Below are 22000 nucleotides of genomic sequence, written 5' to 3'. Positions count from 1 at the left end.
GCCATTTTCAACAACATGGAATGATCTAGAGGGTATAATGCTAAATAAAATAAGTCAGAGAAAGACAAATATCATGTGATTTCACTCATGTGTGGAATTTAAGAAAGAAAGCAAATGAACAACAAAAAAAGTGACAAATAAGACTCTTAAATACAGAGAACAAACTGTTCTCTGGTTGCCAAAGCAGAGGTGGGTGGGGGTATGGGTGAAATAGGTGAAAGGGATTAAGAGTACACTTTTCCTAATGAGCACTGAATAATGTATAGAACTGCTGAATCATTATATTTTATACCTGAAACTAATATAACGCTATGTTAATTGTAATTTAATTTTTAAAAAGAAAAAAAAAACTTATGGGATGCAGCAAAAGCAGTTCTAGGAGAGAGGTTCATAGTGATAAAAACCTGAAGAAAAAAAAATCTCAAATGAACAACCTAACTTTACACTTTAATGAAGTAAATAAAAAGAACAAACAAAACCCAAAGTTAGTACAAGTAAGGGAATAACTAAGATCAGAGCAGCAATAAATGAAATTGAGACTAAAAGGACAATAGAATCCATTAATTTATAAGGTGATTCTTTTAAAAGATAAAGAAAACTGACAAACCTTCAGCTAGACTCACCCTGAAAACAAAGAGAAGGCTCAAATAAATAAAATCAGAAATGAACAAGGAGATGTTACAACTGATACCACAGAAACACAAAGAATAATAAGGGACTACTATGGACAATTATACACCAACAAATTGGAAATATAGAAGAAATGGATAAATTACTAGAAACATAAAAGCACAAAGACTGAATCATAAAGAAATAGAAAATCTGAACAGATTATTAGTAGGGAGACTGAATCAGTAATCAAAAACCTCCCAAAAAACAAGTGTCTGGGACCAGACACATACACTGGTAAATTCTATCCAACATTTTTAAAACAGAATTCATACCAATCCTTCTTAAAATCTTCAAAAAAATATAAGAGGAAGGAACACTTCCAAACTCCTTCTATAAAGCCAGCATTACCCTGCCACCAAGACCAGATAAGGATGTCACAAGAAAAAAAATTACAGGTCAATATCTCTGATGAACACAGATGCAAAAATCCTCAACAAAATATTAGCAAGCCAAATTCAACAGTACATTAAGGATCATACACTATAATCAAGTACGATTCATTCCAGGGGTGCAAGTCTGGCTCAACAAGCAGAAACCAATCGACGCAGTACACTACATTAACAAAATGAAGAATAAAAATTATATGATCATTTCAATAGATGCAGAAAATCATTTGGCAAAATTCAACATCCATTTATGATAAAAACTCTTGACAACGTCGGTATAAAGGAAACATAATTCAACATAATAAAGGCCATATATGGCAAACCCACAGCTAACATCATACTCAATGGTGAAAACATTTCATCTTTTCCTCTAAGATCAGGAGCAAGACAAGAATGCCCATTCTCCCTGCTTTTATTCAGCATAGTATTAGAAGTCCTAGGCAAGAAAAAGAAATAGAAGTTATCCAGTTATAAAATAAATAAGTCACGGAGTTGAAAAGTACAGCAGAGGGAATAGAGTCAAATAATGTAGTAACGTTGTATGGTGACTACACTAATTATGGTGAGCACTGAGTAATGTATAGAATTGTTGGAGCAATATGTTGTACACCTAAAACTAATATAACATTGTATGTCAATGATACTCCAATAATAAATTTTTAAGCATCCAAATCATAGAGATAGAAGTAAAACTGTCACTATTTGTGGATGAGATATTATATATAGAAAACCCTAAAGAGGGTTGCCTGGGTGACTCAGTCAGTTAAGCATCCAACTCTCAATTTTGGCTCAGGTCAAGCCCCATGTTGGGCTCTGTGCTGATAGCATGGAGCCTGCTTGGTATTCTGTCTCTCCCTCTTTCTCCAGTCTCTCACTCTCTCTCTCTTTCTCAAAGTAAAAAAATAAACTTTTAAAAAGAAAAGAAAACCCTAAAGAGTTTACCAAAAAAAACCTGTTAGAACTAATAAATTCCATAAAATTGCAGGATTCAAAATTAATATACAAAAATCTGTTGCATTTCTATATACTAATAAACTATCAGAAATTAAGAAAACCATCTCATTTATAACTGCAACAAAAATAATAAAATACCTAGGAATAAACTTAACCAAGGTGATGAAAGACCTGTACTCTGAAAACTACAAGATATTGATGAAAGAAATTTAATAATATGCAAATAAATGGAAAAATATTCTGTGCTCATGGATTGGAAGAATTAATATTGTTAAAACATCTATATTCCCCAATGCAATCTACAGATTCAACGCAGTCCCTATCAAAATTCCAATGGGATTTTTCACAGAAGTAGAACAATTCCAAAATTTTTATGGAACCACAATAGTCCCCAAACAACCAATGCAACCTTGAGAAAGAAGAACAAAGCAGGAGACATCATGCTCCGTGATTTAAAACTACATTAAAAAACCATAGTAATCAAAGCAGTATGGTATTGGCATAAAGACAGACACATAGATCAATGGAACAAAATATCCCAGAGATAAACTCATGCACATATGGTCAGTTAATTTATGGTAAAGGAGTCAAGGATATACAATAGGGAAAGGATAGTCTCTTCAATAAATGGTGCTGGGAACCTGCAAAAAGAATGAAACTGGACCGCTATCTTATACCACTCACAAAAATGAATTCAAATGGATTCAAGACTTGAATGTAAGACTTGAAACCATAAAACTCCTAGAAGAAAACATAGCTGGTAAACTCCTTGAGATCAGACTTGTCATGGATTTTTGGATTTGACACCAAAAGTAAAGGCAACAAAAGAAAAAATAAACAGATGAGACTACTAAACAGCTTCTGCACAGCAAAGGAGCCATCAACAAAAGGAAAAAGGCAATCAACTAAATGAGAGAAAATATTTTTAAATCATATATCTGATAAGAAGTAAATATCCAAAATATATAAAGAAGTCATACAACTCCACAGCACAAAGCAAGCAACAATCCAATTAAAAAATGGACAGAGGATCTACATAGATATTTTTCTAAAGACATACAGGTGGCAAACAGATTTATGAAAAGGTATTCAGTATCACTAATCATCAGGCAAATGCAAATCAAAATGTCAATGAGATACCACCTCACACCTGTCAGAATAGCTGTTACCGAAAAGACAAGAAATAAACGTTGACAAGGATATGGAGAAAAGAGAACCCTTGTGTACTGTTGGTATAAATGTGAATTGGTGCAGCCACTGTGGAAAACAGTAAAGAGTTTCCTTTAAAAATTAAAAATATAACTACCATATGACCTAGCAACTTCACTTCTGAAGAGAATGAAAACACTAACTCAAAAAGATATAGGCACTCTTATGTTCACAGCAACATTATTTATGATAGTCAAGATATGGTAAGAACCTAAGTGTCTAGTGATGGATGCATGGATAAAGAAAATGTGGTAGATGTATATGCAATGGAATATTATTCAGTCCTAAAAGTGAAGGAAATCATGGCATTTGCAGCAACATGGATGGACCTCAGGGCATTATGCTATATAAAATGGGTCAGAGAATAAGAAATACTATATGATCTCACTTACATGTAGAATCTAAAAATAAAAATGAGCTCACAGATATGGGGATGGGGGTTAGGATATGGGCAAAATACGTGAAGGTGGTCAAAAGGTACAAACTTCCAGTTCTAAAATAAATGAGACATCAGGATATAACGGACAGCATGGTGACTGTAGTTAATAATACTGTTTTGCTTACTTGTAATTTGCTAAGAGTGTAGACCTTAAAAGTTATCATCACAAGAAAAGAAATGTAATTATATATGGTGACACATGTTAACTACACTTACTGTGGTGATCATTTTGGAATATATACAAATATCAAATCATTAGGTTGTACCCCTGGAGCTGATATAATGTTATATGTCAATTATATCTCAATAAAAAAAAAGAAAACTCTGGTTGTCCTTTGGCTTTCTTTTTAATTGCTCTTGCGTAATCAGGCCAGATTCATGTCCACTAGGAACTATGTCATTGTCCAGGAAGTGGTACTTAAAAATATCAGAAATTTGGGAAATATGACCTCTTGCGGAGAAGGCAGCAGAATCTCAGCTCTGCCAATTCCCAGGTATTTGACCATGAGCAAGACTTTTCACCTCTCTGACCTTTGGTATCCTCATTTCTAAAATGAACCTAATAATGTATTCCCTACTATACATGATTGATGTAAGGATTGGAGTGTAATAGTATATTATCAGGATTAGCATTCTTAAATTGCAAGTAAGCTCCCTATTGTGTAGGCCACTAAGATTGTGCCCTAGGACTTGTGTCTTCTTAATGCCTGTGATGGGTGTCTTCTAAAAGCTACCTTTGAAAGGAACAGAGCTCAGAGGCCATCTTCAGGGATGGTTCAAGCTCTGAGTGGAAAGTGAGTGTCCAGGTTAAGTCAGGGGAAAGTGTATGGCACCAAATCTCAGAAAGGGAGATTTTTAATACTGGGGACTGAAACCTTGGAATTTGACCTCAAGACTGATCAATTGTATCTTTTTCTCTCCCCCTTCCTTTTTTTCTCTCTGTTCTCTTGTCGTTTCAGGTGCACCATGACTGCCGTAGACGGTTTTCCAAGGAATGCTGGTTTGGAAGTCATCGAACATCAGTCATTCCTCCCACTGCCCTCAGCGACCCTAAAGGAGATGGTGAGTACCTAAACTTTAATCTCAGAATGTATTTCATTGGGACAGGAGGGAAGGTGCTAAGACTGGGGAAATTTTTTTAAATATGAAATTTATTGTCAAATTGGTTTCCATACAACACCCAGTGCTCATCCCAACAGCTGCCCTCCTCAATGCCCATCATCCACCCTCCCCTCCCTCCCACCCCCCATCAACCCTCAGTTTATTCTCAGTTTTTAAAAGTCTCTTATGGTTTGGCTCTCTCCCTCTCTTAACTTTTTTTTTCCTTCCCCTCCCCCGTGGTCTTCTGTTAAGTTTCTCAGGATCCACATAAGAGTGAAAACATATGGTATCTGTCTTTCTCTGTATGGCTTATTTCACTTAGCATCACACTCTCCAGTTCCATCCATGTTGCTACAAAGGGCCATATGTCATTCTTTCTCATTGCCATGTAGTACTCCATTGTGTATATAAACCACAATTTCTTTATCCATTCATCAGTTGATGGACATTTAGGCTGGAAATGTTTTAATTAAATTATTATTCTCAACCAGTCAAATATTTTTGGGGAGTAGGAATGTGCATATATGTAAAGACAGCTCATGTTTCTTTTTAGACCTTTGGGATAATGAATGTTGGTATTTATGGTGTATATGTATGTGGGCATATTCTCTGTAGGCTCTTTCCCGGTTGCTTCTAAATTATCAGAATTGATTTCAGGTTTTTCATGATTTTCAGCCATTAGATAATCCATAAAAGAAGTTTGCTTGCATGCAGGTGGGCAAGGAAGAACTACATGAAGGCCCAGGTTATGTTACTCTTAGAATGGACACTAATACCAAGGTTGTCTCCAAATCTGAAATTAGCATGATTATTGTCCCAGCATGCTCTGCTCATGCTTTGTCAATTCCTAAACACTAGTGATTTATTGAGATTCTATTCATAAGGTGTTGGAAGGCTACAAAGAGATCCAAGATAATAGCATATCTAGAGTTTATGGTTATTGTCGACCCAGGATATGGATATAATATGACAATTGATATGACATATGGATATAATATGACAAAAGGTAGCATATGCTAAGCTCCAAAGGAGTGACACTTGGAGGCACTTGGAGATCAGAAAATGTTACCACTGTCAACTAATTATAGGAGGTTGCACAGAATGGAGTTAGTAATGAAATCAAAGCAGCAAGACTAAACTTTCTATAGGGTCTCCTATCAGAGGGTTGGAGATGTTAGAACAGATAAAACAGGGTCCAAGGGGAGGGACGTTTTGTTTAGTTTTGTGTTTGCTTTTTAAAGTATGATATGACATAGAAGCAACAAGGTATAAAGGATAAAATAAAGGCCAGGCAACCATGAGTTTTAGTTACTTACTAGCTAGGTGACCTTGGGTAAGTCACTTACATTCTCTGAGCTTCACTTTCCACATCTGTAAATGGAATGATACTGTATATTGTGAGGATAAGTAATAATATGTTAAGGGCCTGAACATGAAGAAACATAGCCCAAAGGACAACGAAATTAAATCACTAGTCTTGTAGCCTAATGAAAAATGTAGACTCCCACAGGAATACTTCACTTTTTAGCAATTGCTAACAATGAATGCTTTTTTGAGTATACCTCTACTTCCCCACTTTTTCTTTGCTTTTGAGAGACTCTCCTTTGTGCCATTGAGTTGTTCATTTGCTTCTCCCATTATTCATTACTAAATAATGGGAGCTGTCAATATCAAAATCACATATCACAGCTAAAAAGAGCTGACCTATTTTACTAGCACTAAGGAATTTAGAAATCTAATATATTTACCAACTGACACACTACTGTTTCACTAAACCAGCAAAGAGATACACTACCCATCAATTTCAGTTTGTGTATGGTTAACTTCACTCTATATATGGTCAATTTCACTTACTGGAGGGGAAAGTTCGAATCCTTCATGAAATGTTTTCATTTATATTTCACTAATATGCTAATTTATCCAACTCTAACATGTGGTGGTCCACTCACCCAGGAGTGGTTAGTGAACCAGAATTTCATTGACTTAAAAATTATCCCCATATCGATGCTTGCTGCACATTTTGTTGCCAAGGAAGAGCCAACATTAGCTGACAGCAAATAAAAGAAAGAAAAGTATATAGGTTCCTTAGTCAGAGAACAGAAGTGGGCAAGGATTCTGCAGCCAGTACAGCAGAGTTTTAGAACTGGACATAGCACATGTGCACATGTGTATATACACATCTACACACACTCAGAGCCACTCTAGTCTTTTCCAGTAATTTTCTAACCCTAACACAGATACATCCAGATAGACATTGGTACAGGGAATGAGCCATTCACACAGGTTTCTTCAGGTTTCTGTCGTGTTTCCTTAATGACATGCACAGACACAAAGCTAACTTCACTCAGGGATGCATACATATATTATTCTCAAATCTACTCAAATATTTACACACATAAAGTCACCTACCAGATAGTTAACTAGAGAGGTGATGAGGTGGATGACTTGGTAAATTAAAGATGCTTGACTGGACAGGGAAAGGAAGGGAGTAGGAGGAAAATAGGATTGATAGAAGAGAAAAAGTAACAAACTAGTCAACCAAGCAAACTCAAGCTGCTATGAAAGTCAATTTAGTCTCGAATCTGAGATTTTGCTCACCCCAACAGGGGGACCTGGGGAAGATGTCTAAGCAGACTGAAGGATGCCCTCCTCAGCATCCCTCCAATCACCCTAAATAGGTATTAAGGGGCCGCAACCTATTTATAATTAGCCCAACAGGTTCTATGCTTCCTGTCCTAGGGAAGTTGGAATTTCTTAGTTTGTTTTTTCCTATCCTATCACTTCTTACTCTTGTTATAGACAATCAACTAATGGCATTGCTTCTTTCTTTTGTTTTCCACCAATGACGTAGTATTATTGCTTAGAAGAACCTGAGCTAAGCCATTCTTTTTGTGTAGTATTTCATCTAATGCCCCATGAGCTAGGTTTTAGCCTTTCCTTTTACTCATCTGCAATCTTGATCCAATTGAATCTCATTCTTGAGAAGGTTTCTTTAAATAACAGTTATACTCAGGTGCATTGTGAGGGTTAGATGAACTAACATCTGTTAGAGATCATTTTAAAATATAGGAAGGGGATAAGTAAGCTGTCTTTATGCTAATTTAACATCCTTCTGTGGTACAAACTGAACAAATTTGAGAGGGATTATAGGCTTCCTGGTTTGGAGAACTGTGGTTGTATTAAGGCAGCTCAAAGAAGCATGAGCTTTTATTTGTTTGTTTTTTGAAAGGCTCTTTCAGGCTGTTGAGTCATCTAAAGTCAACTAAATTCTCTAAGCCCTTTTCACACTTGATCCTGCCAAACCAAGTTCCTATTGTCCGATTCTGGTACAATTTATGTCCTCGGGTGTAAAATCCAAGCTTCACATTTATCCCTTTTTCATCTTGTTGACTTTGACCTATCTGCCCATTAGGTCACTTTTCAATCTAGATTCTGTCATCCAATAGCTTTCCCTCCAGCTTTGAGTACTTCAAATTTGAGAAGCCAGCCTTCTATGTTTTCATTTGAATTGTTGATTAAAATTGCTGAACAGTACAGGACACTCCATTACAATTAACATCAGCTTATTCAAAAGCAGCCTTGTGGGCACAATTACTTACCTGGTTATGAATCTGCCTAACATTGCTATATTCCAGTCCACGATGCCACACAATTTTGTCACCTTGTTCACAGATTCTCTTGACAAACTTGGCCTTGCTCAAATTCAGATGTTCTCTGACTCTAGGAGAAATGCTAGATGGGTCTGCCCTTGTCTTTTCCAAAGAATAGCTTTCTGCCAACACTGCTTCCCTTTGTCTTCCCATCTGTAACCAAATTAGGTTTGACACTGAAGTGTGGGTTGCCTTAATTATACAATTTTCTCCTTATCTCACAGTTTTCCATCCCCATCCTGGATTATTTTTATTAATCATTGCAACATGATGCTATTGTACATATGGAGAAATGAATACCCAGAGAAGTTAAGATGTTTGCTCTAGTTTAGTGAATAAATCTAGAGGGCAACCAGCTGTGGCACACAGCTGCATTATGTTGTAGAAGTACATTGCAGAAGGCAACCCATGATCCAAGCTGCCAAATGTATCTACAAATGATTTCAGCTACACCCTCGTGGCTATTTAACTTATTGATAACATTAGCATAATTCTTTCTTCCTATTTCTTAATTTAATCCTTAAATAGTTGATATATTCACATGGTTAAAGTTTTTCTAAAAAATAGAAACACACATATGCACATATTTAGTTTAAAAATATTACTATCCTTTCTCTCAATCTTCTCAATCTCCTGTAGTCCCATCCCATGACCACTCACAAAAAGTTGACTACTGCCATTGGTTTATTCAATAGCTTCGAGTATGTCTTCCAGTATATACTAGTAAATATAAACATATATTCTTATCCCTCCCCTTTTTAACACTGTGCACATTGCTCTAAACCTTGATTTTATTTTATCCTTCATAGTATATTTAGGAGGTCTTTTGTATCAATAAAATATTGCCTCCTTGTTCTTTTTTACAGCTATAAGATAACCCATTATATGGATATACCATAATTTACTTAACTAGTTCTCTATTGGTGGATAACTTGGTGGTTTTCACTCTTTTGCTATTACAACAATGTTGCAATGAACAATCTCATACAGGTCATTTTACATATACATCTATAGGAAAAATTCCCCGAAATGTAATTACTGGGTCATAATGAATAGGCCTTTGTAATTTTCATAGATGCTGTCAAATTACCCTCCATAAGGCTTGTTGTCACTTTGCACTTCCACCCTCAGTGATAGTGCATATTTTTCCATGTCTTCCTCAATCAACTGTATTACCTATTTTTTTTTTATTTTTGCCAATCTTCTGGATAAGAAAAAAAAAATGGTACCATGGCCAGTTTCAACTAGTCTCTTACTATAGCGAGTTTGTTCATCTTTCACATTTAAGAAACAATTCATATTTCTTTTTCTCCTCAATGTAACACCTAGTTTATTTTCATCTCAACACTGGGAAACAAGTTAGTTTTTGGAATGGCCCACTTTGCAGATAAGGAAACTGAGGCCCAAATAGTTCATAGCCGTTGGTATCAGTGCCACTGCTGTCTCATCTTTAAAAAGGGACTAACCCACTGGACCTTTGGCACTGTTAAAAATCATTGAGCATAGAAAGATCTATTCCATAACCTCTGGCAGAGGGAGTCCTTGCTTCTAAGCATAGCTCACAGTTCCACTAGATGTTGGCAGGAGGCTGTTTCCATAAATCCTTTCATTGAAGTGCATACTCAAAGTCATATGCTCACCTAAAGGGCGTTGGCGAGAGGTTGCTGAATAAAAGGAACCACAGAGCAAAATCAGATTCTCAAAGGAGAGGTAAGCCTGAAACCAGGTGGTGAGTTGGGGCCTGATTGATGTTTGGTAAAGGAGCAAGCGCATAAAAAGATACTACCTTTTTTTTTAATTTTCTTCATGTATCTTATGACTTGACCCTAATGTTTCATACCATACTAGCCACACCCTTATTTTAACTGCGTCCTCTAACATCTTGTTATCATTTTATATGGTCCCTGTCGTCTCTCTGACCTCATTTCTGCCACTCCCCCCCTCACTCACTCCACAACAGTCATGCCTTTCTGTTTACTGGTCTTCAGACACCCCAGACAGTCTCCCTTCTCTGGGTCCTAGCACTTACTCTTTCTTCTGCCCCAGAAATTTTTCCCCCTAATATCTGCATTGCTCAGTTCTTTATTTCATTTAAGTCTCATCTCACATGTCACCTCCCCAGAGAAGCTGTCTCTGACTACCCGGTCTAAAATTACACCCCCTTCAGTCACCATCCCCTTACCCTGACTTCTTTTTCTTCAAATTATATTATTTTCTATTTTTAATAATGTTTATTTATTTTTGAGAGAGAGAGAGAGAGTCAGAGAAGGGCAGAGAGAGAGGGAGACACAGAATCCGAATCAGGGTCCAAGCTGAACTATCAGCACAGAGTTTGATGACAGGCTCAAACCCACGAACTGGGAGATCATGACCTGAACTGAAGTTGGACACTCAACCAGGCGACCTGATATTATTTTCTATATTTCTTTGTTATGGTGTGGCTCCCACCATTAGAATATAAGTTCCACAAGAACAGAGACTATTTCTATCTTGTCCACCATTTATTCTCAGAACACAAGGACAATCACAGAGAATGCCCTCAATACATATTTGTTGAATGAATGTCTTAACTACCATTGTGTCAACATATTACCTTTCGTAAAACAAATGTGGAAAAGGGCACTATTTTTGGATAATGTGTTCAGGGAGAGCAACTACTTCTAAGCTATGCTACTGAAGGGATATAGCAGACTCCCCTTATAGCTGTGAGTCCTAGCAAGCCCTGAAAATTTGGTGCATGACTGGCTAGCTGGATTAGGATCCCTTTGAGTTCTACTGGCCATTGAGTAGGAATTGGCCCATAGAGGAAGCCTGCTTTAGCTTTTCCAGGAAGCAAAGGAGCAAAAGAAGCAAAGGAAGCCTTTGCTTTTCCAGACAAAACAGCCATGAAATCTGCTCAAGTCAGCAGAATTCCTCCAGGCTCCCTTTCACCCAGGTTACAACAAATGGGATATCTCACCTCCCTCCCCATGTCCCACACCATTCAGGAGTGAGCCACATACCTTTTTCACTTTGCATTTATTTTTGCTGGGGTATCCCTGGCAAGTCATAAGCTCACAGGTTTGGGGGCTCACGATTTGTCTACCATCTCCTAGGGGGCCATTGCTCACTACCTGTCTCCCTGCCCACAGGCTCTAAGACAGCACAAGCTGGTAGGCTTTGGCAATTTAGACTGCTATAACTCCACTTCACTGTAGGGAACTTCAGAGTTAGGGATTATTAAAAGCATCTCTCTTATTCAGACAATTTCCCTATAGTCTTGTTTCCCCTGGAAGTTGGTGTGATAACTTGGATTGCTCTGCCAGAGCCTTAAAGGAGTGATTAAAGCTCCCTGCTTCATCCCACTTTGATATGTTCTGTAATTAGCTCCTAGCTAAAAGACAGCCTTTCCTCCCCCTCTCTCCTTACCTGGTACTTTCTCACTGTGAGAACTGAGCTATCCCAGAGAGAGGACTAGTTGGTATGCTGATCCTCCTCCTGGGCTCCCAACACTCTCCTTCAGATTCCCCACAGTGTTTTATTAACCCTTCATTATGGCACCAATTTCCTTAATCTTTGTGTTTGAACATATTATTGTGTATGAGTCTGTTCCTCCAGCTTGAGGGCAGTATCCCTAGCAGTATCTATCATGATGATTGGCATGTAGTAGTTGCTTAACAAATGTTTGCCTGGCAACAGCTGGGCAAACATTAAATAAAAGCCCCTTTGGGCTGTGTTCTGAATTCCCCTCTAGTTCTCATTCTCAGGGGTCTGGGCATAAAGAAAATCTGAGAGGCGTTGGATATGTGTTTGGCCTTGTTTGTGGTGATTGTATCATGGGTGTTTAGATATATCTAAACTCATTAAATTGCACACATTAAATATGTACAATTATTTGTATATCAATTATACCTCAATAAAGCTGTTTTTAAAAAGTCTTTCCACAATGTGATGTTAAGTCATGTCTTGTTTCCATCTCAATGGCCCTGTTCTTTGTTCTCCTTTTTCTTTTTGTTGTGTGCATATATCAGGCCAATTAGTAGTATCTTCAGACTTCTGGAACCTTGATTGGTCATCAGCCTGTTCATGTCCCCTTCTCATCTTCATCAACTCCAAAAGTGGCGATCACCAAGGGATCATCTTCCTCCGAAAATTCAAGCAATACCTTAATCCTTCTCAAGTTTTTGACCTGTCGAAGGGTGGACCTGAAGCCGGGTAAGCATGGGGTAAGGGATATAGTTGGGTATATATATGGAACTTTTCACTCTATACATTCTAGACTAGGATAGGTTTCCTGAAATCAGTTCTAGTACCTGGGTAGGAAAGATATATTTTCTCAAGTCAGGACACAAACATATAACTTCAGAACATTTCAGGTTGGGTAGTTGGAGAACTTTTAGCCCTCTCCCAGAAATCCCTTCAGGACCATGTCCTGGTCTCAGATTTGCTTCACTTTTCCTGGTTGGAAGAAGTCTAACTATATCTCCTGACCTCAGAGGAGAAGACAAATGAATATTACTGCTCACCTTTCCTGTCCCTCATTCCTTCCGGGGACCAAATAGATATATCTCTACTATAGGCCTGTTTTATTTAGGGACCATCTGACTGTTCAGCTCTGGTTTTTGTGAGGCCCCTGGCCAATGTGCAAGGCATTCTTCTTGGGCTCAACAAGGAGTTTAGCTATGTTATTGCAGCTTCTAAAGTATGATTAGGCATCGAAGATGGTAGGCTGAAGCAAGGCCTCATCTCCAGGATTGCCTATGGGAGCATTGCCTGTGATGTTAGGAATACAGAGAGATAGGAGCTAAGTGAAAGAAGGAAGGTAGCCTGTTAGCAGGATGCAGAAGCAGCAGTCCTTAGCTCTTGGCACAGTATAGAAAAGAGTTGTGAACCCTAACCATTCATGAAATTACTCTTTTTCTCCCTCTTTCTTTTAGGCTGTCCATGTTCAAGAATTTTGCTCGTTTTCGCATTGTGGTTTGTGGTGGAGATGGCAGTGTGAGTTGGGTCTTATCTCTGATTGATGCCTTTGGATTACATGAAAGGGTGAGTTCCTGGCTGACTCAGTTTAGCCATTGCTAGAGAGATTGGGAGTATGGAGCTGCTCATCCCAAAAAGTCCCTGGTCTTCATGCTCCTTATGTATATAACATGTTTTCCACTGGTTTCATAGCCAACCCGGCTGACAGATTCCCAATCTAAGCTTCATCACTTAAACCATTTTCTGGTTATCTATCTGTGAGAAGGAGAAATGAGGGAGTTATCAGAAAGAATGAGCAATGCTATATTCTCCAGGCCACAAAGTGAAGAATCAAAGGGGAGGAGAGCAAACAGAAAAGAAGTGGCTTCAGGCAACATTCAGCCCCCAATTTTCTTACCCTCCTGAGGCCACTGATTTTCTTCCCCAAGTCTCAAGAGTAGCAGAAACTTTCCTCTAACTTTCCTTTCTCTCCCTAGATAGCTCCATGCCCTTCTGAATCTTATAACTTTGTCTCCCAAGTCACCTTATCTCCTTGGCCAACCCTTGATAGAAATTTATGGCTATACTTCTCTTTCATAAGCATGGCTATAAATACTGGCATATTCTAGCAATGTTTTCTTTCACTGAGTAGGTTCTATATTGCCAAGAGCGGGGCCCAACCCCTTAGGAAAAAGTTCACTCAACATCAGACATCTTCCTATTACACTTCCTAAAATCAGAAGTCTCCTATTGCCACTGGTTTTGAGACCACAATCTTTCCCAAGGAGCACCTTCTGGGTTTGTTTATGGGTGGATCTTGGTAGGATTGTCTGAAAGGGGTGCCTGTTTTTGTTCTTGCAGTGTCAGTTGGCAGTCATACCACTTGGAACCGGCAATGATCTGGCCCGTGTTCTAGGCTGGGGCGCATTCTGGAACAAAAACAAGTCGCTTGTCAACATCCTCAACAGAGTGGAGCAGGCTAGTGTGAGAATTCTAGACAGGTGAGTGGCTGAAAGATCAGGTCATTGTGCCTATTCCAGTCCCACATCAGTTATTCTGTTACATCATCTCAACCATGAATGTTGTAACCTCCCTCACAGTGCCTCATTTCCTGTCTAGCTTCAATGGAGGGCAGTTTGTTTGGGGCAGCACTTATCTATTAGGAAGTCAGGGTCTACTATGTATCCTTTAGACATCACTAAAGCCCTTCTCCAAACTCAAAAGATCCTAAATCAGGAGCCCCATGGGTAAATTTTAAGGTTCTGTCAACCTCCTTCAAGTTGCATAGCTAATAATCTATGTAAGCATATTTTTCCTTGGGAGCATTTCTATCTTTCTGTTCTATTCTAGAATAGTATAGAAACTATTCTATAGCTCCATCAGTTTTTCAAAGAAACTCATAGAAATGAGGGTTCAGAAACAAATGGCCTAGATTGTCTCTGCTCTAGAGAGGAATGAGTATTGCCGTCCTAAGTCCTGAGAAGAAAGACTTTCAATGCTGTGTCATAGTATTTGATTTCTGGCTGCCCATAAGGATATTCTGAGAAGCTTTTTCAAGATACCAAGCTAAGCCTACCACAAAGACTCTTATTCAGTAGGTCTTGGGTAGGGCCCTGGTATATGTATTTTACAAAATCACCTTAGGTGATCTTGATAGTTACCTCTCTATCTGTTCTCTGAGAACCCTATGATGGACTACTTTCCATCACATTGGCCTTAAGAAGTCCTGAGGCAGAGGCTCTACTTGTGGTATATCTTGACATCAGGTGACCTGGAATAATGCGGGCATCCCTACAACTTATCTTCACCTATCACATTAACATTTTGACCTTTTTATTGATATGTGAAGCATTGATGCCAGCTTTTGATGAAACAGAGTCTAAATATCTTTCTTTGACCTTCATTTCAGATGGAGTGTGATGATCCGCGAGACTCCTAGACAAACTCCATTGCTAAGAGGACAGGTTGAAATGGATGTATCCCGATTTGAGGTAACTACTGCCCAGCTGTAATTCAGGCCAACACCTTTGTTACACAGTGAAATAATAGGCAAAACCCAGAGAGAAGCTTTTGTATTATCCATGGGCTCAATGTGGATGAGATCATTGAGGATTGGAGACATATCAATCAGCAGCTTTTCTAAGAACTGTGTTAGGCACTAGGAATATAACTCATTCAGCCATTTACTTATTCATTCACTCAAAGTATCTATGGAAAATTTTATGGATTACCTACTATGTGTGAGATACTGTTCTAGGAGCTGTTCTCATGTGCTAGTGGGTAAAAAAGAATGAAACAGTTCATGCTTTCATGGAGTTCAGAGCCCAGTTGAAGTGATAGAAGCAATACTTTTAAAAAGTAGTATGAGTGTTAGTATGTAAGGAAGTAGAGAGGGGTGGGAACACCCAGCAGGTGTACCAAACCCAGTCTGGGGGAAATCAAGGAAAGCTTCTCAGAAATGACATTTCAGAAGAGATCAAAGGACCAGAGGGAGTTAACCAGGATACTAAGAAAGAGGTGGCCTGTTTCAGAAAGATGGAATAGTGTATCTTGTTCCAATGGCAAGAAAGAGCATAGAATATTCACTGAAAGGAACAGAATATTCACATACATTTGTAATGGCTAAGGCATAGGGGACAGGGAGGAGATATGCTGGGAGAATGACTAAAGATGAGACTAGAGAAGCAATCAAGGGCCAGGCCAGGAAGAACCTAGTAATCCATGGTATAAAATTTGGGCTCTTATCTTAATAAGAATTATAGAAGTGGGTTATTTCTTCTTATTTTATTATGAGAATTTTCAAACATACTAGCTTCTTGAGCTAAATAGTAGAACTAGTTACAACTCTAGCCTACAGGATATAACTCTCAAAGACATCAAAATGCTGATTTCAATATCACAGTACATATCATTAGGCATTATATTAAAGTTTGAGACATATAATGCCAATAAGTATACAGAATCCTAACATAGAAACTATCAAAACTTTGTGTGTGTTTATCATAAATTTAAAAAATAAAAATAAAATAAAATGGTAGTGGGGCGCCTGGGTGGCTCAGTCGGTTAAGCGTCCAACTTCGGCTCAGGTCATGATCTCACGGTTCGTGAATTCGAGCCCCGCATTGGGCTCTGTGCTGACAGCTCAGAGCCTGGAGCCTGTTTCAGATTCTGTGTCTCCCTCTCTCTCTCTGACCCTCCCCCATTCATGCTCTGTCTCTCTCTGTCTCAAAAGTAAATAAACGTTAAAAAAATTTTTTTTTTAAAAATGGTAGAGTCTACCATTAACATTTCATTATACTTGCCTTATCACATATCTGTCCATCTATCCATTCTGCTATCTAATAGAAAGGTTTTATGCAGAAGTGCTCCATGGTACGTGGAGAAACATTTGAAGGAATAAAGACTAGAGGCAAAGCGAAAAGATAGGAGATGCTGCAATTGTCTAGGCAAAAGATGATTGTGATTTGGACTGGTGAAGTTGTAACAGGGGTAAGGAGAAGTGACAGATTTAAGACATATGAGGAAGATAGAATCATCAGGACCTGGTAGTTTTTTGAATGTAGGGGATAACAGAGAGGGTGAAGTAGAAGCAGTAGTTGAGAATACAGACTCAAGAGCCAGACTACTTAGAATCAAATCCAGGCTCCACTACTTATCAGCTTCCCATTTCCTGTGCCTCAGTTTGCTGTTCTGTGAAATGGAGTTGTTATAAGGATAAGAAAATATTTATGTATACTTTAGAACAGAGTCTGGTACAGAGTAAATATAAGTGAATACTTTTATTATTACTAATATTATTATAGAAGAGCTGCACTCTGGCACTGGGAAGATGTGGGTTCAAATCCCAGATCTATTATTTACTAGCTATGCAATATGAGATTGGTTGTTCATTTGAAACATGGAACAAAAAGTACCTCCATGAGTTTTTGAGAATTATTTAAATGAGAGCAAACAATATATGTCTCTTATTTTTAGAATGACCACAGAGCTAAGATTATATGTGGGGATCTTCAACAAGAATCCTTTGATTATGATTATTTTCAGAGAGGCAGTTGAGTTGTTGGCAAACAGTCAGTAGAAAATAATGAGGGGATAAGGATGGGCAGCAGACTATGTCCCAGTGCTAAGATTCCAGGGCTGAACACTCCTTTTCCCCCTAGGCTTCTGCCATCCAACATCTAGAATCTGCAACCACTGAGTTGAACAAAATCCTGAAGGCCAAGTACCCCACAGAGATAATTATCGCAACCAGGTCAGTCTTCCTTTCACTCTCAAACTGGGGTGTATTTTTGCCCTCATGGGCTGTTCCTCAGTCAGACAAGGAGCTCATTTTGATAGCTTTGGGCCTAGGAAAGTATCAAATTACTGCCAACTGAAACATGCTGATTGGAAAGTTTAGGAAAAAAATAGATGAGATTAGGGTGAGTGCTCCTGCTATTCCAAAAAGACAAAATTGCAAGCCATAGATTTAGAAGAAGGGTTACAGAAGGGAAACACAACATTCCATACCATTCAAGAGCATAACCTAACTCCTACAGCAGGGACACAATGATTTCCATCTGACAATGGAAGAAGTCTCTGTAGAACCTACAGAGTTGCTTTCTCATAGCCTGAGCAACACATTCTCCCCTTCCAAGTAGGTGGGTCATTCATTCCTCCTGGGATTCTTTGGAGGTTTCCTGCCAAGTCTGCCACATTCTCCTTTGATAAACACTCCACACCCAGGAACAGTCCTCCCAAAGTCATTATCTTTGTATTAAATTATATGGGCTCTTCAACCATAGCTCATTTGACCCAGGATGAAAACCTTACCTAAGTTGGATCAATTTAATTTTCTTTTCTGAAAATTCTGAATTTATGCTAGGAAATTCCAGTTAAATTCTCATAGGTACTCACACATATGACCATATGTACATGAAAAAATGGGGAAACAAAGGGAGAGGAGAGAGGAAGGACAGGGAGAGAAGGGAGATCAGGAAACAGAGACAGAAAGAATGAGAAGGAGGAAGATGTACTTTATAATAAAAAAGGGCTCTGGATATTATGGTCCATGTCACATTGCCCATCTATCTTATCTTTGCAGATTCCTGTGCTCAGCAGTGGAAGATTTTGTGGTGGATATTGTAAAGGCCTGGAGTCAGATAAAACAGAACAATACAGCAATAGAATCTGTGATTTTGAAAGTAAGTTTCCATTCCTTTTATCTAGTACTTTTAGTGGAGCCAGGGCCTTTTGATTTGTTATCTTTTAATTTATTATTTTAAGTCCAGTATAATTAATGTACACCATTATATTAGTTTCAGATGTACAATATAGTGAATAAACTACTCTATACATTACTCAGTGCTCATCATGATAAGTTTACTCTTAATCCCCTTCATCTATTACACCCACCCTCGCATCCACCTCCCCTCTGGTAACCATCAGTTTGATCTCTATATTCAGGAGTATGTTTTTTTGTTTGTTTCTTTTTTCTTTGCTCATTTCTTTTGTTTCTTAAATTCCACATATAAGTGATCACATGCTATTTGGCTTTTTCTGACTGACTTATTTTGCTTAGCATAATGCTCTCTAGCTCCATCCATGTTGTTGCAAATGGCAAGATTTCATTCTGTATTATGACTAATATTCCATTGAATATATATACCATTTTTTTTTCAATTCTAATTATTTTTATTTTTTAAATATACTTTATTGTCAGACTGGCTTTCATACAACACCCAGTGCTCATCCCAACAAGTGCCCTACTAAATGCCCATCACCCATTTTCCCTCTCCCCCACCCCCCATCCACCCTCAGTTTATTCTCTGTATTTAAGAGTCTCTTGTGGTTTGCCTCCCTCCCTCTCTGTTTGTAACTATTTTCCCCCTTCCCTTCCTCCATGATCTTCTGTTAAGTTTTTAAAGATCCACATATGAGTGAAAACATATCTGTCTTTCTCTGACTGACTTATTTCACTAGGCATAATACCTTCCACTTCCATTCACATAGCTGCAAATGGCAAGATTTCATTCTTTCTCATTGCCAAGCAGTATTCGATTGTATATATAAACTATATCTTCTTTATCCATTGATCTGTTGATGGACATTTAGATTCTTTCCATAATTTGGCTATTGTTGAAAGTGCTGCTATAAACATTGGGGTACATGTGCCCCTACACATCAGCACTCCCGTATCCCTTGGGTAAATTCCTAGCAGTGCTATTGCTGGGTCATAGGGTAGTTCTATTTTTAATTTTTTGAGGAAACTCCATACTGTTTTCCAGAGCAACTGCACCAGTTTACATTCCCACCAACAGTGCAACAGAGTTCCCGTTTCTCCACATCCTCACCAGTATCTGTAGTTTCCTGATTTGTTCATTTTAGCCACCCTGACAAGTGTGGGATAATATCTCAGTGTGGTTTTGATTTGTATTTTTCTAATAATGAGTGATGTTGGGCATCTTTTCATGTGTCTGTTGGCCATCTGAATGTCTTCTTTGGAGAAGTGTCTATTCATGTCTTCTGCCCATTTCTTCACTGGATTATTTGTTTTTCAGGTGCTGAGTTTGGTACGTGCTTTATAGATTTTGGATACTAACCCTTTATCCAATATGTCATTTGAAAATATCTTTTCCCATTCCATCAGTTGTCTTTTAGTTTTGTTGATTGTTTCCTTTGCAGTGCAGAAGCTTTTTATCTTCATGAGGTCCCAATAGTTCATTTTCGCTTTTAATTCCCTTGCCTTTGGAGATGTGTCAAGCAAGAAATTGTAGCAGCTGAGGTGAAAGAGGTCATTGCCTGCTTTCTCCTCTAGAGTTTTGATGGTTTCCTGTCTCACATTTACGTCTTTCATCCATTTTGACTTTATTTCTGTGAATGGTGTAAGAAATTGGTCTAGTTTCATTCTTCTGCATGTTGCTGTCCAGTTCTCCCAGCACCATTTGCTAAAGAGACTGTCTTTCTTCCATTGGATGCTCTTTCCTGCTTTGGCAAAGATTAGTTGGCCATACATTGGTGGGTCCAATGCTGGGTTATGTATTCTATTCCATTGGTCTCTGTGTCTGTTTTTGTGCCAATACCATGCTGTCTTGATGATTACAGCTTTGTAGTAGAGGCTAAAGTCTGGGATTGTGATGCCTCCCACTTTGGTTTTCTTCTTCAATATTACTTTGGCTATTCGGGGTCTTTTGTGATTCCATACAAATTTTAGGATTGTTTTTTTTAGCTTTGAAAAGTATGCCAGTGCAATTTTGATTGGGATTGCATTGAATGTGTAGATTCCTTTGGGTAGTATTTTCATTTTAAAAATATTTATTCTTCCAACCCATGAGCATGGAATATTTTTTCCATTTCTTTGCATCTCCATAAATTCCCTTTATAAGTTTACTTTTCAGTATGCAGATATTTTACATCTGTGGTTGGGTTTATTACTAGGTATTTTATGGCTCTTGGTGCAATTGAAAATGGAATCAGTTTCTTTACTACTCTTTCTGTTGCTTCATTATTGGTGTATAAAAATACAACCGATTTCTGTACATTGATTTGTATTGGAGACTTTGCTGAACTCATGGATCTGTTCTAACAGCCTATTGGTGGAATCTTTCAGGTTTTCCATGTAGAGTCTCATGTTGTCTGCTAAAAGTGGAAGTTTGACTTCTTCTTTGCCAATTCAGATGCCTTTTATTTCATTTCATTGTCTGGTCGCTGATGCTAGGACTTCCAACACTATGTTAAACAACAATGGTGAGAGTGAACATCACTGTCGTGTTCCTGATCTCAGGGGGAAAGTTCTCAGTTTTTCCCCATTGAGGATGATATTAGCTGTGGGCTTTTCATATATGGCTTTTATATTGTTTAAGTATGTTCCTTCTATCCTGACTTTCTTGAGGGTTTTTATTTAAGAAAGGATGCCAAATTTTGTCAAATGCTTTTTCTGCATTAATTGACAGGATCATATGGTTCTTTTCTTTTCTTTTATTAATGTGATATATCACGTTGATTGATTTGCAACTATTGAACCAGCCCTACAGTTCAGGAATGAATCCCACTTGATCATGGTGAGTAATTCTTTTTATGTGCTGTTGAATTCGATTTGCTAGTATCTTGTTGAGAATTTTCGTATCCATGCTCATCAGGGATATTGGCCTGTAATTCTCCTTTTTTGTGGGGTATCTGTCTGGTTTAGGAATCAAGGTAATGCTGGCATCATAGAATGAGTCTGGAAGCTTTCCTTCCACTTCTATTTTTTGGAAAAACTTGAGAAGGATAGGTATTAACTCTACTTTAAATGACTGCTAGAATTCCCCAGGGAAGCCATCTGGTCCTGGACTCTTATTTTGGGGGATATTTTTGATAACTGATTCAATTTCTTCACTAGTTATGGGTCTGTTCAAATTTTCTATTTCTTCCTGTTTGAGTTTTGGTAGTGTATAGGTGTCTAAGAATATAGGTGTCCTTTTCTTCCAGATTATACAGTTTTTTGGCATATAATTTTTCATACTATTCTCTTTTAATTGTATCTCTGTGATGTTGGTTGTGATCTCTCCTCTTTCATTTGTGATTTTATCTGTTTGGGTCCTTTTTCTCTTCTTTTTGAGAAGCCTGGCTAGAGGTTTATCAATTTTATTTATTTTTCAAAAAACCTACTCTTAGTTTCATTGATCTGTTCT

At 38.1% G+C, this 22000-nt stretch overlaps 1 protein-coding gene across 1 annotated transcript in view; it reads left to right on the top strand.

Annotated features, from left to right (window-relative positions):
- DGKK (diacylglycerol kinase kappa) overlaps positions 1–22000 on the top strand; it is a 177348-nt gene that overhangs the window by 122101 nt on the left and 33247 nt on the right. The window contains exons 8-14 of the mRNA XM_049643853.1: positions 4620–4722; positions 12422–12605; positions 13328–13436; positions 14211–14350; positions 15259–15340; positions 17510–17601; positions 18433–18532. Coding sequence (XP_049499810.1) covers positions 4620–4722; positions 12422–12605; positions 13328–13436; positions 14211–14350; positions 15259–15340; positions 17510–17601; positions 18433–18532 — 810 coding nt within the window. The remainder of the gene's footprint in view (positions 1–4619; positions 4723–12421; positions 12606–13327; positions 13437–14210; positions 14351–15258; positions 15341–17509; positions 17602–18432; positions 18533–22000) is intronic.

This window comes from Panthera uncia, chromosome X (genome assembly GCF_023721935.1).
Source record: "Panthera uncia isolate 11264 chromosome X, Puncia_PCG_1.0, whole genome shotgun sequence".
NCBI lineage: Eukaryota > Metazoa > Chordata > Mammalia > Carnivora > Felidae > Panthera > Panthera uncia.
This window is presented reverse-complemented; position numbering and strand designations above follow the sequence as displayed.